The sequence below is a fragment of the Geotrypetes seraphini genome, chromosome 2 (genome assembly GCF_902459505.1).
Source record: "Geotrypetes seraphini chromosome 2, aGeoSer1.1, whole genome shotgun sequence".
NCBI lineage: Eukaryota > Metazoa > Chordata > Amphibia > Gymnophiona > Dermophiidae > Geotrypetes > Geotrypetes seraphini.
Window position 1 is genome coordinate 124721021 of NC_047085.1, and position 16843 is coordinate 124737863.

The 16843-nt window shown below is 42.2% G+C and overlaps 2 protein-coding genes across 5 annotated transcripts in view; one reads left to right on the forward strand and one right to left on the reverse strand.

Annotated features, from left to right (window-relative positions):
* Positions 1–13221, reverse strand: part of MCM4 (minichromosome maintenance complex component 4) — a 56092-nt gene extending 42871 nt beyond the window's left edge. Inside the window, exons 1-3 of one of the 4 annotated variants that reach the window (XM_033929409.1) lie at positions 13018–13221; positions 6397–6486; positions 4373–4537 (exon numbers count right to left, since the gene is read on the reverse strand). In XM_033929409.1, coding sequence (XP_033785300.1) covers positions 4373–4537; positions 6397–6466 — 235 coding nt within the window. In that variant the 5' untranslated portion in view covers positions 6467–6486; positions 13018–13221. Of the gene's footprint in view, positions 1–4372; positions 4538–6396; positions 6487–12253; positions 12384–12919; positions 12948–13005 lie in introns of those variants that run through there. The other 3 variants (XM_033929412.1, XM_033929410.1, XM_033929411.1) reach the window with 3 other exon arrangements.
* A 388-nt stretch (positions 13222–13609) lies between these two features.
* Positions 13610–16843, forward strand: part of PRKDC (protein kinase, DNA-activated, catalytic subunit) — a 524414-nt gene continuing 521180 nt past the window's right edge. Inside the window, exon 1 of the mRNA XM_033933710.1 lies at positions 13610–13837. Coding sequence (XP_033789601.1) covers positions 13666–13837 — 172 coding nt within the window. The 5' untranslated portion in view covers positions 13610–13665. The remainder of the gene's footprint in view (positions 13838–16843) is intronic.

Genomic DNA, 16843 nt, shown 5'->3' on the forward strand with positions numbered 1-16843 from the left:
ATCTTATGGAAACCATTCAACTGTAAATTTACAGACTCTTCAAGAGCCCACATCTCATAATTTAAATCTAGTCAGACATAATGAAACATTGTATAGAATATTGTTTTTTTTTATACTTTAATAATAAAATTATAAATATATAAAATCATAACTGTTTGAGGCTTGTGTAGATAAGATCAGACCGAGATCACAGGGATGGGGACAAACTGTCACTGTGTCATTCTCTACTCTGGTGTAAGCACATTAATACACAACTTCCACTGGGGAAATTCATCAGGAAACTTGGATGGGAATACTACATCTATGCTGACAATGTAAGTTGATCAACCCACTGAAGAAACAGGACACGAAGACTAAACAGAGGATCCAAACAGGCCTAGAGAAAATTTGCAGATGGTTCCAAACAAATGGACTAGTAGCAAACAAAAAAACAAACAAAACAGAACTACTTCTAATTAAGAAATGGGGAGAAAATATCCCTAGATATCAACTAACTCTGAACTGAATTACCATAAAATCATCTGGTGAGGGTGTGAGAAACCTAGGAGTGTGGCTGAACCTTGACATGACAACACAGATCCAACACATTGTAAAAAAAACGCTTATGGCAAACTCTACTGTATTAGAGGACTCAAACCCTACCTTACCCATCAAGCAATGTCCAGTGCAATAATAACCCTGGTACTTTCAGTCTTTGACTACTGCAATGCACTCCTGCTGGGCATTCTAAAGTACATGATCAAGCAGATCCAAATGGTACAAAAAACAGCAGCAAGATTTTTGCTGGGAAAAATCGAGGCATATGAGTGTCACCCCGCTATGGAAAGAGCCACACTGGATACCAATTGAAAGCAGGGTGAAGATCAGGTTATTGACGCACAAAACCATTCATCTCTCAGAACCACAATATCTAGCAGCCAGACTACATCACCACACACCAGTAAGCACACTGTACTCGAGCCAAGACTACCTCCTAGGAATATTCTCCTTCAGAGACATCAGATACAAAAGTGTCAGAACAAGAATGTTCTCAGTGATGGCACTCCCCTTCCGAAGGAACTAAAACTTGAAAAGGACACTAGAAAGTTCAAGAAGGGACAAAGACCATCCACTTCACAGACTACTTTAACAAATAATGCAACATAGAGGAGATAACTGGCTACCCCCACCCTGGACCATGAAAGGGGTAATAGCAGAGACACCCAGAATATGCAGGTAAGTAGAAATATATGGATATGTACAAATTTAGGAAGAATGCAGGACACAACACTGGCATTATGTGCATAAATAAGTATGATTTAGATTTTACATAGTGTGTATTTATTTATTCATTCAATTTTCTATACTGTTCTCCCAGGGGAGCTCAGAACGGTTTACATGAATTTATGTATTACATTACATTAGGGACTTCTATTCCGCCTATACCTTGCAGTTCAAGGCGGATATACATAGGATGTTTGTACTAAGGTATAGACGCTCAAGATGAATGTATACATAAAATGAATTTAATGTACATATAGAGTGGAGATAGGGTTTACATATGGTATATATATATATATATATATATATATATGGTGAAGAGTATTCTATACTGTACACTCAGTCAAAAAAAAAAAAATAACCCAAAACTGTATTGATCTGTCTTGAAACCATCACAGAAACTTGCTAACTCTGTATTATACCACCATCACAGAAGCACACGTACTGTAACACCATTGCAGAAGCTCATGTAGTGTAACACAATTACAGACGCTCATGTAAACTGCTCTGAATTGACTCCCCTGTTATTAGTAGCGGTATAGAAGCTTTCAATAAACAATAATTCTGCTATAATGACAATCACCTCAACACAAATCAGATACTGTAGAATCTTCAAAAAAAACCTCATCTGAAATTGGAACAAACTATAAAAGTTTTGATGTTCCCTTAGTAAAGCCAATACAACAAAAGTGAGATATCGCCAAAATGGAACTTTATGTCTATGTTATTCGTTGGCTTTAAACATATATTTAAGGAGGAAAAAAGACCTGACTCCCAAACTCTCTCACAGTTGGCTATGCAAGCCTTTTGAGTGGGATATCTTCAGTCAGTCAAAAATACCTCTGTATAATATTTACTGTCATGAATGTACAATTTGTCAATACAGCATGACTTATCTTAAAGGGTCCTGATCCCAATGGGACCCATTTCACATTAGGCTTCTTCAGGGGATCAGAAAATGAAACTTGCTGTTCTGAGGAACCAGCCATCGCAATGTGTTCCCGCATTTTAATGTTACTCCTTTAACAACCTTTTTTCGGTGTAATGCTCTTGAGAATGCAGCACGTTCTCTGCCCAACTCACATGTGTCTCTAAGAACTGGTAGATCAATTATTTCAATTTCGAAAAAGTTTAAAAACCTGGTTGTTTTCACAATAGTTAATTTGATTTTAGCTGTCGTATAGTAATTTTATGTCAATATAACCTAACCACTGGCTCTATTGATTTTTAATCTTCCTTCAAGTCAACCAACATATATATCAATAAGAAGATCTTGTATAAGTTTATCACAATAGTTTATCTCAGTGCACTCACAGACCTCAGTGATGCCATCTGTATGCCACTAAACTTTAGATCATACAGACACAATCGGTATCCCTAATCGTCATCGGTCTCGTTATTATTTTGCAATACTTTTTATATTATTTTCAATAAATATATTTAAATAGTGAAGTACTCATCTTATCTCATACTACGCGGGTGGGGGTACGCACTCCGACGTAGTCTACGTTTCGCCCATACGGGCTTTATCAAGGAAATCCCCCTTAATACAAGCAACTCATGCTCCCCGCGTTGTAAGTTTAAATCAGGAAAAAACCTGATTTAAACTTACAACGCGGGGAGCATGAGTTGCTTGTATTAAGGGGGATTTCATTGATAAAGCCCGTATGGGCGAAACGTAGACTACGTCGGAGTGCGTACCCCCACCCGCGTAGTATGAGATAAGATGAGTACTTCACTATTTAAATATATTTATTGAAAATAATATAAAAAGTATTGCAAAATAATAACTAGACCGATGACGATTAGGGATACCGATTGTGTCTGTATGATCTAAAGTTTAGTGGCATACAGATGGTATCACTGAGGTCTGTGAGTGCACTGAGAAAAACTATTGTGATAAACTTATACAAGATCTTCTTATTGATATATATGTTGGTATAGTAATTTTAAGCAATTCAACATACTTTTTGCTAACTTTTTCCATCCATCTAATCCAGTGGTTCCCAACCCTGTCCTGGAGGAACACCAGGCCAATTGGGTTTTCAGGCTAGCCCTAATGAATATGCATGAAGCAAATTTGCATGCCTATCACTTCCATCATATGCAAATCTCTCTCATGCATATTCATTAGGGCTAGCCTGAAAACCCGATTGGCCTGGTGTTCCTCCAGGACAGGGTTGGGAATCACTGATCTAATCTAACCAATTTCTGTTTTTATCCCACAGTTTTTACTTGTTATGTTTCATTTTTTAACGAACTGTAAACTGAGTCGAGCTCCTTAGGGAGTAGTTTCGGTATATAAAATGAAGATTAGATTAGATCTCTCCTCAGAGAAAACGGCAGATGGAACATCTCAAGAACTTGCTCTCCTTCCAAGCCCACATGCCTGTCTTCTATGCGCAAACAGCAGCAACCCAGGAACACGTCTGACAGCAGAATGTGCAGATGAATCCCACTAGTCAGCCACAAACATAATTCCCCTGTTTAAGCCTATTGTAAGCATCAATGCCTAAACATCTGCAAACTGTCACTGTTCCTACATGTAAGTTAGGCCTACCGTGTGTGTCTGTGTGGTAGAGAGGGTTTTGACAGCAACTCCAGTAACTGGAATGCGAGTGCCAGGCAGACTTTTATAGTCTATGACCCTGAAATGGCAAATGAAGGCCAGGATCAAGTATTCTTGTGATGTTTAATCATGAATTGAAGAGTATGACTGTTGGGCAGAATGGATGGACCATTCAAGTCTCATCTGCCATCATCTACTATGTTATATAGACCCGGTAAATTGTGTCACTCTGCATATAACTTCTGGCTCCAGCTCCTCCTCTTATATTACTTGTAGAGCTTTAGAATATATATTCCTTATGACTTTGCGGTATATCAAAAAACAACCATCCATGACTATTCATTTATTAGAATTTTTCACCTTTAAACACCAGCAAGTTACATGTTCAGGATTGCTGCTGACTACATAAATCCTTCTGAGTGTCAGGATCCAGAGATTTTACAGCTATAAATTCAAGCATTTGTACAAATTTTGTGTGTGGGGGGGGAAGGGGTGGGGGAGAGAGTTAATTGTCAGGATGAGCGATTCCAAAGATATGCTCACCAGAATGCTGGGACGGCATAGGGCTGGAAAACATGGAATCCTGCAGCTTGGGGCTCTGCATATCTGCTGCGGGCGACGTCGGCATTGGCTGTAGTTCTCCTGTGGACGTGCGCTCGTCTGTCCGACGTCTCTGTGATGGTGGGGAACGTACATCTTCACCGTGCGCTGCAGCGGTGCAACAGACAAGCAGACTTTAATTAGTCAGCTGTTGTATCGCAGCAGGTTTGTTACCACAATATCAGTAGGCTTAAGTCACTTCTACATATTACAATAAAACTGCATGAAATAATATCAAGAGGTAATCAAATTGATCTGATCAATTTTTGCAACACAGAAGTTGAGTGAAGCATCCCGATTGGAAAATGAACCCCAAAGACAAAGAGGAGGGATAGATATGTTAAAGACACTTTGAGTGCAAGAATTAGTGAAATGGGAGGATCTTCTGAGAAAAGACCAGATAAGATTAACACCATTGATGGCAACGTTGGAAAGAGGCAGAAAAACAAATGAAAACATTTCAGCAGCAGAAGTGAGGAGAAGAGCACATGGATTACTAAGGTTACGAATCCAAACTAAGAAGCCAAGCACTACAGATAGATTGGATAGTTTTTGCCCGATAGTAGGCAGCACTTCAATTGTCTGCTGCTGGCATTAGACCTGGATAATTCCAGGCTGTTTCTGGTGACCGGAATTGAATATCTGGGTTTTTTCAACACCTGCTAGTGCATGAACGGTTAAGCTTAGCAGCCAAAGATAGGGACGTTTATAATGTGACCTTATTTGCCCATTAAACCTGGCCACTTAAGTTCTACCCCTGGCAGAATTCTGCAAGTGCCAGATAGCGGTTCACATAAACAGTCAAGTCTAAGCCAGCCCAGGAGGAGGAAATGACCTGCTGTGCAGTGGGCCACTTCCTCTTCTACTGCCTCTGTCTGCATTAAATTCTGCAGAATTCTATGGGTTCTGAGGGGGGGGGAGGGTAAGGAATTCTGCACTTGCAGAATTTCACCGGGAGTAAAGTTCTGAATTTCAGGACTTAAGCGATCATGCCCTTGAATACCCTCAACATTACCGGCTTATTTTTTGTTGCTAACCAGACATTTTTAGTAGCGATAACCTGTAGGGATTGGTTATTCTCAGGCACATAGTCTATAGCCTAATATAGCTGCTGCTTTGCCATCTCTTCTCAGGAAAGTATTGTAGTGTAACCAAAAATATAAATACATATTTATTTGTGTAATCCTCAGTATATTTTTGTAACTTCCTTGCCATATTTGCTAATTATTATTACCTATAAATAAATATTCCCACTTCTTGGGGACAGCACTACTAGAACTTTAGGGCCACCTTAGGTGCAGTAATACTTCTTCCAGACGTGTCCAGAGTAATAACTAGCTGAATGACTCTCTGTATTATATTTGTGCCGATAAGCTGGTTAAATGCCGCTGAAAATGCCAGGTTAGCTGCCGAGACACAGGTTAACTGATTGGTGGCTGTTCCCAGCCCGTAAACTCGTGCTGAAGATCAACCACAATGTATCTTGAGAACCACAATTAAGGCTGAAAGACCAAAGCATCAGTCTAACACAGTGTCTCGCAAACTTTCCAGCTGGCGGCACACTAAATCCAGTGCCCCGGTTGGAAGGCACCCAGAAGTCGATGTTCGCAGAGGCCCATCTGGCTGGGACCCGCTTTGGTGGAGGGATCCGGGAGGTGCGGGGAGAGGAGGAGACACACCGGCCAGGAGAGTCATCTGCACCAGCTGACTGCCTACAGAGCGTGCCTCTCACCGCGAGAGGCATGTCCTGTAGGCAGTCAGCCGACGTGGACGACTCTCCTCCTCACTAGTTTGTCTCGGCACACCTGAAATCTCAGGAGGCACACTGGTGTGCCATGGCACATAGCTTGGAATACACTGGTCTAACAGATGGGAAAAGGTATATCCATAAATGGGTTGAAGAAAACTGAAAACGGTCACCATCGAATTAAGATTGTCACTACTCATTTGCACAAGTCATTGCTTACGAGTTGATGGATTGCTTCCTCTTCCTCGTTTGCTCCCTTTTCGGCCTGGGGTAGATGCTGGAGATGACATTTTGTTGACCAGAAAAATGCCTGCAATATTAACAGAACATTTAATAAGTTTTTATATTCCACTTTTCACCACGAGAGGAAAGCAGCTCCCAAAAGTAAAATCAGAAAGGAAATAAACATATGCCTATATTTATTTATTGGGATTTATTAATTGCTTCTTCATGAAGAGATTCACCTAAAGTAGTTTACAATATATTGAATAGTAATCAGGTACTCCTAAGTATTTTTTTCCCCTATCTGTAGGCTTACAATCTAACTGTGGTTGGGGCAATGAAGGGTTAAGTGACTTGCCCAGAGTCACAGGGAACAGGCTGGGATTGAACTCACAACCTCAGGATGCTGAGGCAGTGACTCTGACCACTAGGTCCTGCCGCCACTCCCATTACAGCAACTAAATTATAAAATTGGACTAAGCTGACTATAGCTAGCCTAAAATTTTAACTTCTGAACCACTGAATATGCCAAGTTATATATTACTGCTAATGTTCAAGTAACCGCTGATCTCAAGCATACCAGAAAAGCCAACCTTTCACAAGAAAAGTTCATTCTACAGAACATAGCAGCTTACCTAGAAAAAGCTTTATTTCCAATCTCCATCACTTTTCACTTTGGAACCCATGTATACTCATCTAAGCTTCCCTGGTTTATAGAAGGCTTCACACATATCTATGTGTCATAATGTATACATCACATGAAATGTAGAGACTAAACTGCACACAACTGAAATTTAAGTTTTAACATTAGGTTCATCATGTAACAGAGCCATACAATATTTGGACTTTGGGAGCCATACAAAACTGGGAGGTAAGTCAGCTGAGGGTACAACTTTACTAGTAGACATGTACCATGAGGTACTTCCAAGATTTACAATATGAGCTTTTACAGTCAAGTGAAGCTGAAGATATGACCATCCCAAGAATATGGCTTTATACATTTATGCAAATTTTCACTGGTTTTCCAAATTCCAAAGCAGTTTTCTCAATAGTCCAGCTGTGTGGAACAAGAGTGAGAATTTGTATTTTCTCCCTATTACTAGATAGTTCCAACTTCTGCTTCATTTCAGTCAATAGAAGGTCATAGTCAGAACACCTTTTACATTGGCCACTTTCTGGTTGTGCTTTGATATCAGCTGGAGTTAAGTCACCAATAACTGCATTTGGTCTGCAATTGCATTATGGACTTGAGAAAGTTTGCGTTTAGCATAACTTAATGAATTTTGCTTGCTGATCCGTTGAATCTTTAGAGGAGAGATTCCTAGTGGTGAAAAGCTGGCATTGAGGTTTTCAGATGCATTGGTAGGGTCATCACTGTCAGAATCAGACTTAGGACTATTTAGATCTTGCAGTTTGACACTGAAGTGCCAATGAACCTTCAACATAACATGTAATGCTTATCTTTAAACCAACAATTCTCACCAAAGAAAGGTCGGGTCCAAGATGATACAGGCTAGCTTCTGTAGCAAAAAAACATGCTCTTCCAAAAACCCAAAAATTCCCTACACATTAAAGATATTTGAATCTGAAAAACAGTGAAAATTTGCTATATTTTTTGGCTCCTCCTTTCTTCCCAGGTCTCCTGGAGGACTGCCATTGATTGATTTGTTCAGTTATGGGTTCCTGAGGAAGGGACTTGTTCCCGAAACCAGGCTGGTTGAACCTGGTTTTCTGGCGTTCCATCTGCCCTGTCTCACTTCCCTTGGACATTGGATGAAAATCTTTTGAAGCTAAGTTTTGCTCTTTTATTTTTTGGGAGTTGGCTGAGGGGATCCCTGTTTGGTTGTTGTAACAGTGCCCTGTGTTTATTTTTCACTGCTTTTTGGTGATAGTGCTATTTTGATTTAAAAACACACACTCTGGTCCTATGATGGTGTGTAGGTGTACGCCTTCCAGGCGCCACCTTGATGCGTGAAGCATTGGAGCCTTGCTCCCGTCGCTGTCCCTTCGCACTGAGGGTACCTAAGTCTTGTAAAATCCTGACACCTATTAGCAAAATTCTAACACCTATTAATATTATGTTATTGGTTATTGATTTAACCTTTGTTTGGGACACTGTTGCACTACCACTCTTGGGAACCTTTGACCTTTTTGCGGGTATATTTTTTGGATGGTCATATCTTCAGCTTCACTTGACTGTAAAAGCTCATACTGCAAATCTTGGAAGTACCTCATGGTACATGTTTGCTGGTAAAGTTGTACCCTTAGCTGACTTACCTACCAGCAGCAGTATGGAGCCAAAATGCCAAAAAATGTTTGTTTGTGAATTTTTTTGCCTACTTTACTGACCTGTAGAAATGGAAGCACGTTCGCAAAAGATTTCAAACTTGGCACAGAAACTTGCCCCAAGGTGTTGTACCAAACTGCAAAATTTCAGACTCCTAGGTAGTGTCCTTCTGCCGTAATGCTTAAGCAAATTTGGCGTTTTAGGTCACACAAGGCACAGGAGTGGATCGATTGCTTTTGTTCAACCACCCCTAGCTCCTGACCAAATTGAGATAGATCCCAAAAATTTTGCAGTTTCATTTGAGACCCTAGACCAGTGGTTCCCAACCCTGTCCTGGAGGAACACCAGGCCAATTGGGTTTTCAGGCTAGTCCTAATGAATATGCATGAAGCAAATTTGCATGCCTATCACTTCCATCATATGCAAATCTCTCTCATGCATATTCATTAGGGCTAGCCTGAAAACCCGATTGGCCTGGTGTTCCTCCAGGACAGGGTTGGGAATCACTGCCCTAGACAACACCCCTGTAAAATTTAGTTGGATTTCAAGGGGGTCAAATATGAGCTCCTGGTCCATTTGACATGGAATGACCCTGGGGTGGCTGGATGAAAGAAGGCCAAATCTGCTAAGTTAGTATAAACACTGGCTGAATCAGGTCCAAAACTGTCACTGTCCCAAAGAATTAAAGATCAACAGGCACTGAAGACCTCTGGATGATGTGCAATACAAGGACTGGAGATGCCAAAACCACACATGCAGTTCTAAAAGTAAAAATAAAATTCATCATACTGGCACCAATAATCAAAACCATCAAATAATCTTTAAAAAAATGTAAACACCTGTCCAGCAAACCAGATAAAATCAAATACCGCCAAACAAGTTCAAATATTACCACATGCGATTTAATAAATTCTGCACACAGTGTAGAATCAACGCAAAGCAAGGCAAAATAAAATTGCAATGTAGAATCAGCACAAAGGCTAGGCAAAATAAAATTGCAATGTAGAATCAGCACAAAGGCTAGGCAAAATAAAATTGCAGAGGCAAGCAAAAGTCACAGTGGTATGAACCAATTCGAAGGCAAGGCATAGGCAAGTTAGAACAAAATTGGAAAAGCCTGCAAAATCACCAAATTCTTGACACTTTTTTGTGTCTGCCCAAAAACTTTTAATGAAAATGAACTATAAAGCGACCAATGCAGTGCCGTACCAAGGTGGGGCGGGGAATGTCCACCCTGGGTACACGATCCAAGGGGGTGCACAGTCGTCCGGGTCCAGAAACTCCCACACTGCTCTAAATGGCACCTCAGTGCAGCTGCTGTACTTATTCCAGAGCAGAGTCAGCAGCCGCGCTGAAGTGCAGGAAGGTCCGTGATGACTGTGTCTACCGCCTCTGCTCCGGAAGAGGTAAGTGACGTCAGAGGGGGGGGGGGGGGCGGGGTGGACTGGCAGCCGCAGTCATCGCGGGACCTTGCCCGACTCCCTTCGTATGCTGGCCCACTCCCCTCCAACATCACTTACCTCTTCCGGAGCAGAGGCAGCAGAAGTAGTCATCGTGGGACCTTGCTGATTTGGATGGAGAGAGAAAGGAGCATAGCAGGGTGTTGGAAGGAGAAAAAGGGGGTCAGGGTGGTATGGAAGCATGGTGGGGGAGAGAAAGAGGGCAGATGCTGATGGAATTGGTGTGCAGGGAAAGAGACATAAGTAGGAAGGATACTGCATGGAATTGGGTTGGAGGAAAAGAAAGGAGGCAGATGCTGATGGAAGTGGGGGGAAGGGAGAGGAGAGAGTTAAATGCCAGACCATGGGGGTGTAGGAGAGGGAAGGAGAAGAGAGAGATGCCAGACCATTGGAGGAGGGAAGGGAAGAAGATGGATGCCAGACCAATGGGGGTGAAGGGAGAGATGGAAGGGGGAAGCATAAAGTTTCTGGAAGGGGAATAGAAGGAGAGAAGATGCCATATAGAAGGGGCAGAGAGAGGGTAGACAGTGGATGAAAGGAAGAAAGTGACAAGATGAGGAAAGCAGAAACCAGAGAAGACAAGGTAGAAAAAAAATTCTATTTATTTATTTTTGCTTTAGGGGAGATGCATCGCTGTTTCTGTGGTGTTGCATTGTATGCAGAGTCTATGTATTTTTATTCTATCTCCCTATTTACAAAACTATAGATTGTTTTTTAGCGTTGGCATCTGAGCTGTTACCACCGTGGCTAAAAACCACAGTACAGTTATGTAAAAGGGGGAGGGGTTAGTTTGTGATTACATACTAGGCGAAGGTGTTTTCTGTGTTCAGTGTGTTTGAAAAGACATGGTTTTCTGTTAGGATCGACTGAGTAGGATTGATCTGTACTAGTCTGGCTTGTTTAGTTTTACAATGGATGTATTGATGTACTGCTCACTGCAGTAAGATGCTGCCTTTTCCTAGGTACACTTGTGTGATGTGTGGATTGTTACTAAAAATCATGTTTTTCATACAGATGTGTGTGTGGGGGGTGTCAAAAAATGATGGGCCCCGGATGTCACATATGCTAGGTACGCCATTGGACCAATGACCAGCACACAACACAACTAATATGGTAAGTGTAGTCAGGTAAAGTCCGGGCGAATGGATATCGCCCGGTATATAACACACTTCTAAGAGTTGTTGGGATGGGGGCAGAAATGGGTGATTCTGAGAGGCAGAAGACCAGGTATTGATACTGAGCCTGTGGCGTATCGTCATAGGGCAAGGGCGGCGGGCCCCTGGGGTACCCACAACTATTGGCACAAAAACAACAATCGCCCCCAATACATCCGTAGGCAAGATTCCCGCAGGCAGGGAAAAAAGACAGGCAAAGGATCAGCAGCGGCGGCAAGCCCTCCTCGGCAGACAACTTGAGGACACGAGCTCTCTCCTAGTGGCGGTGCGAGCTGCTGGAGAGATGGAACTAAGTGGGGCTGGTGATCTACCTCTGACCCCTCCACGATCTACAGGTAGATTGCGATCTCCCTGTTGGACATGCCTGATCTATACTATTATTTACAGAAGTTAAACACAAATACCAATCCCATCAAATCATTAACTAAAGCACAATGTGGGCCATGGTATTCTCCCAACCAATTCACCTGGACAATTGGATTTAAAGATGACTTACTTGGCAGCCATTAATTCAGCTATGAAATTCTAATATGAAAAAGGCCAAATTATGGACCTTATCTTTCCTCAGAAAGTGCCTTCCCAGCTCTCACGTCTCCATAAAACTTTCACTAACCTCACTTCCTCTCCCCTTTTTCTCACAGTTATTTCCTTATATGTTTGGCACAATGGTTAGAGCTGCTACCGCCTCAGCACCCCAAGGTTGTGGGTTCAATCCCATGTTGTTCCTTGTGACCCTGGGCAAGTTACTTAACCCCCTCCCCCCTTGCCCTAGGTACATTAGATAAAAGCGTGAACCCACCAGGATAGATAGGGGAAATGCTTGAGTACCTAAATGTAAAGCACTTAGGCTATAAGTGGTGTATAATAAACAACAAGAAAGTTGACCCTGGTAACAAACAAACAAATAAATGTTGGCACTAAACACAAGCTTACCCAGAGACTTCCTCTGACCTTCTCATCTCTTTTAAAGTCCAAATTAGCTAGATTAAGGAAGTGGCCTACTGTGAGTTCAATTCCTACTGCAGCTCTCTGCGACTCTGGGCAAGTCACTTAACACATAATCGCAATATGTAAACTATTATATGAAGTCCCATCCCCCCCCTTGCATTTACATCTTCGTTTCTCAACATTCCCTATTTACTCCCCAGCTTGGGTTAACAACTACATTAACTCTATTTTCGTGAGTCAGAGTCATCCACTCCTAGATTTAGCCCAACCATTATTGACATATAGTCTTTTTAAAATTATTATTAATCAAATAGAATTCGGAAACAAATTGCGTAAACCCCAGGACTGGAATACCCTCGCAGAGTAAATCTGGAGCAAACTAAAAACTCAATTCCCAACGTGAATTCTTATCATAACAATGTCATGTACAGTAGTAGTACAATGAAAGTGTGCAAAATATACAGCGGTGTTTTGGTTATATACTAACACACAAAAAGGCTATCACAGGACAACAAACTCAGGAAGGAGCACCGAGATGTGAAGAAAACACGCACTGAACTCTCAGTACGACTCCTGCCCTAACCAGTAGGTCTCGCCATATCTAATAACAATAGACAAGCTCAACACTTAAATTAAATAAACTTAAAATACCGGAAAGCGATCCAACCTCACTACTAGTCAGAGCACTCTGCCTAAACCGAAACAAAAGAAATTAGTAGAATAAAACCTCCGCTAACCCAAGATCTCACCTGCACGACTCCACTCACTTCTACAGCCCCCCTACAGTCTTCCAATGGCTCAGCGAAAGTTTCGCGCCACACAGACCACGTGATTAGCATTCGCGGTATTTTCGTCCAATAGTCAAACAGGAAAATGCTTTGGGCACACTTAAAAATCGATGGGGGGACCCGGAAAAACCCCCCAGCACAAATAGGTTTGATGATCGATGTAACTGTATAGCTTCTAAAGTAAACCTAATACATGTTTTCATTAAACATATTGTATGCATAAAAGGCTTGTGTCGAAAAAGCATACTAAATAATTACTGCATTCTTCACCCGTCATTTCGTATCTCGTGAGTTTCGCGGGAAATCAAGAAAAGCAATAGGTTCGCCCACAAGATGAAACCATTTGTCAGTGGAAATATTTGTACATTTTTCTTGATATTTTTACAAGGGTTAGTCACCGCCTAACGCGTTCTAAACAAGAAAATAATTATATTGAATTCGCTACAAAAAAAAAAAGCTGAATCAAACTGTTTCACGTTGTCTTTGGTCGCCCCCATGCTAAATGAGTAAGCCCGAGAAGGCGTGTTCTCTGAGAAGTCATGTGACCGGAACTTGCTGTATGCGTGTGTTTTTTCTGAATCGTGTGCTGTATTGAGAGTGGGGAAAGTGATGTCGGTCCGTGGGGCAGCCGGTGATTCGGCGGTAGGAGTTCAGGGTGCTTTGCACCGGTTGTATGCCTCGCTGAACGTCAGTGACCCGGGTCTGGAGGCCCCGGCAGCGCAGAGCCTTATTCGCAGCCTGGGTGAAGAGTGTGTTATCAGTAGTGGCGATAGCGTTTTAGGTGCGTAGGGGGGGGGGGGGGATGTCATATCTGCATAGGCATTTAAGGCAGAATGTACAAATAATTTGCTGAGTCTCCGAGAAGTTGTTTGGGATCTGCTTCTTTTAATTCATCCTGTTGTGCCCTGCTTCTTATAGAAAATCTAAAGAAAACCCGAACAATGGGAGCTAACAAAACTAGGAAAAAGCAAATCTCCCAAGCCCCAAAACAGAAACTGTGATCAGGGGGAGGGACTGCCCACAGAGACGATTGAAGTAGAAAACTACTTCCTTTCACCACTACTAAAGAGTAACTTAACTAATAACTCAAAATAATTTATAGAGAGCTCTCAGTCACACAGCCAACCTCCGGACTCCGGAGGAAAAGGCTGCCACTGGTTTGCACCTAGAAGGTGTCAACTGTGAAACATCCTAGGGCTCTCTGTGAATTTAGGTGCTAAATAACACAAAAGTGCTGTAAGTGCAAAAAATCAAAAACGTACACTGTAAGCAGTCTCTTCCCCTGAACCAGGGGGGCAAAAGAACAAGTGTCCAAATTCAATCTGTAAGCCAAAAGAAGGTACTTAGCTTCTCTGGTAAGCAGTCAGCAAGTCATCGACGTCCAACGGGACTCCGTTTCGGGGGAGCACTCTCCCTACTTCAGGAACGACTGATGCTGTGCGGGAGCCTGAAAATCAAAAGGCTACAGCAAGATGGCAACGATGGAAAATGGCCATGTCTTATAGAAAATGACATGGGGACGAGGTGAGGGATAAACTTTGTCCCAGTGTCATTCTCTAAAAACTTGAGACTAGTATCAGTATGTAAAAACACATCTTAGGCAACTGGCAACTGAATTCAATTATTAAAAGAACAGCAGAAGCTGCTTTTGTGTTTAAATGAATTATTGTTAAATGACATCATTTGTTTCTTGGCGTTTGATGTGGCAACAAGAGGCTTGTCGGCTGATCAGCCTCCTACCATCTGCAAGTCTTCCATCATGTGCCCGTCTGCTTAAGCATCTTACTGTTACTGCAACAGATTCATCCGTTGTTACTGGCAATAAGGAGCATTTCCAACATTTAAAAGACATTTATTTTCCTGTTCATCCACTAGACAGTTTAGGCTCTCTTTTACACCCATGTCTGAAAGACAGTTTAGTTATCATCCCAGATGATGTAAAAACATAGGCAACTGAATCTTTGGGAAGGTTGTTCCAAAACCAGATCAAAATGGAATCCTCTATTTGTGATTTATAAATAGTTGCCTAAAATAGTCCTTTTTATACTTTAATAAAAAGATTTAAATATAAAATCGTAAGTGTTTGTGGCTAGTGAAAATGGGGATGGGGACAGAGCCCATGGGGACAGGTACAAACTTTATCCCTGTGTCATTCTCTAATGTAGAGCTTGGTCTCAGATGACTATTTTGGTTGGTGGCATCACTTCCTCCCTTCTGTCTTTTTAAACTTTTAGACACTGATCTGGTTGTATCTAGTCTTTTAAGTTCCCAATCCTTACTTCTTTAACATGTGCTCTTAATTGTGAGATCAAAATCCTTCTCACTAAGGGTGGAAGACAGAAGAATGTTCGATGTGTGAGGAAAGTTGTTCAGAAACAATCTTCTCTATAAGCTTTGCCAAAAAACAGAGATTAGATACTGGGTGATAGCTCTCTGGGAAAGAGGGAGTCAAAGGTTTTTGAGACTTGGCTGTACTATGGTGCTTTTCCAATTGGAGGTAACCTTACCTGATGGAAGGCTATAGTGGATCATAGTTAATGGCACAGTAGGTTTTGGGAAGAAAGTCTTAATTTCGTGCCTCCTGTCCCGGCTGACTGTGCCTTCCTTTACCTCCCTCCGGCTCCGTGTACCTTTTACAATCTGCGGTGGGCCGGGATGGGAGGAATCCCTCCCTGTCTCCTGTCCCAGCCGATTCAAAACATTTTTACCCTGCCTTCCACCTCCCCCATGTACCTTTAAAATCTCCAGTGGTCGAAAGGTGGGCTGGGACAGGAGGTATCCCTCCCACCACCTGTCCTGGCCTCCTGTGCCTTCCTTTACCTCCCTCCCGCCTCTGCGTATCTTTTACAATCCCTGGTGGTCTAGTGGTGAGCAGGAGCAGTCTTCCCGCACTTCTGCCCTGTGGAGAGCCGCTAGTGATTGGCTGTCGCGAGTTCTTGCGAGGCCTGCACGTTGCAAGAGCGCGGGAAGGCCACTCCTGTTCATCACTGGACCACCGTGGATTGTAAGAGGTACACGGAGGAGGCAGGAGAGAGGTGAAGGAAGGCATTGTCGGCCAGGACAGGCATCCCTCCTGTCCTGCCCCACCAGGTCTTACAGCAGGCCCGCTGGAGGCCTGCAACAGGTCCAGGAGAGGCGGTGGGTGGGGGTTGACTCAAATTTAAGCTGAGACCCCCATTTTTGAGCCAGATTTTAGCCCCAAAATCTCTGCTTATATTGAAGTATGTTCGGTACTTCCGCAACCATAGGTTGAGCCATTTCTTTTTGAACTCTATTGAACCATTATGCTACTAGATATCTGGGGGTTCTTAATGAGTCAGAGTTGACCTTATCAAGTTGTTGCCATGGTAAGACTTGTATTTTTTTTCTCCTTATTGTGTAAACTACATTATCTATGGAGTTTAGATTTTTCCACATTTCATACTTTTATTCATGCATTTTGATGTCCTACTTGAATTACTGTAATTCAGTTTAAGAACATAAGAATAGTCTTACAGGGTCCATCTAGCCCAGTAGCCTGTCCTCACGGTGACCAATCCAGGTCATTAGTACCTGGCAAAAACCCAAAGAGTAGCAGGCAAAAATTTCCAAATACCATCTTAAACGTCATAAAATACTGCATCTAGACTTTGTTGTGCTCACAATTACAAATCATGACGTCAGTTGAGAGATGAAGGGAATGGTGAAGTGAAGGGTTTTGTCTAGTCTTCAATTTTTCCAGGATTATAGTGAGCAAATATTTCATAAGAAAATGTGCACAACAATCTGCATCATTAGCAAGAGTGGA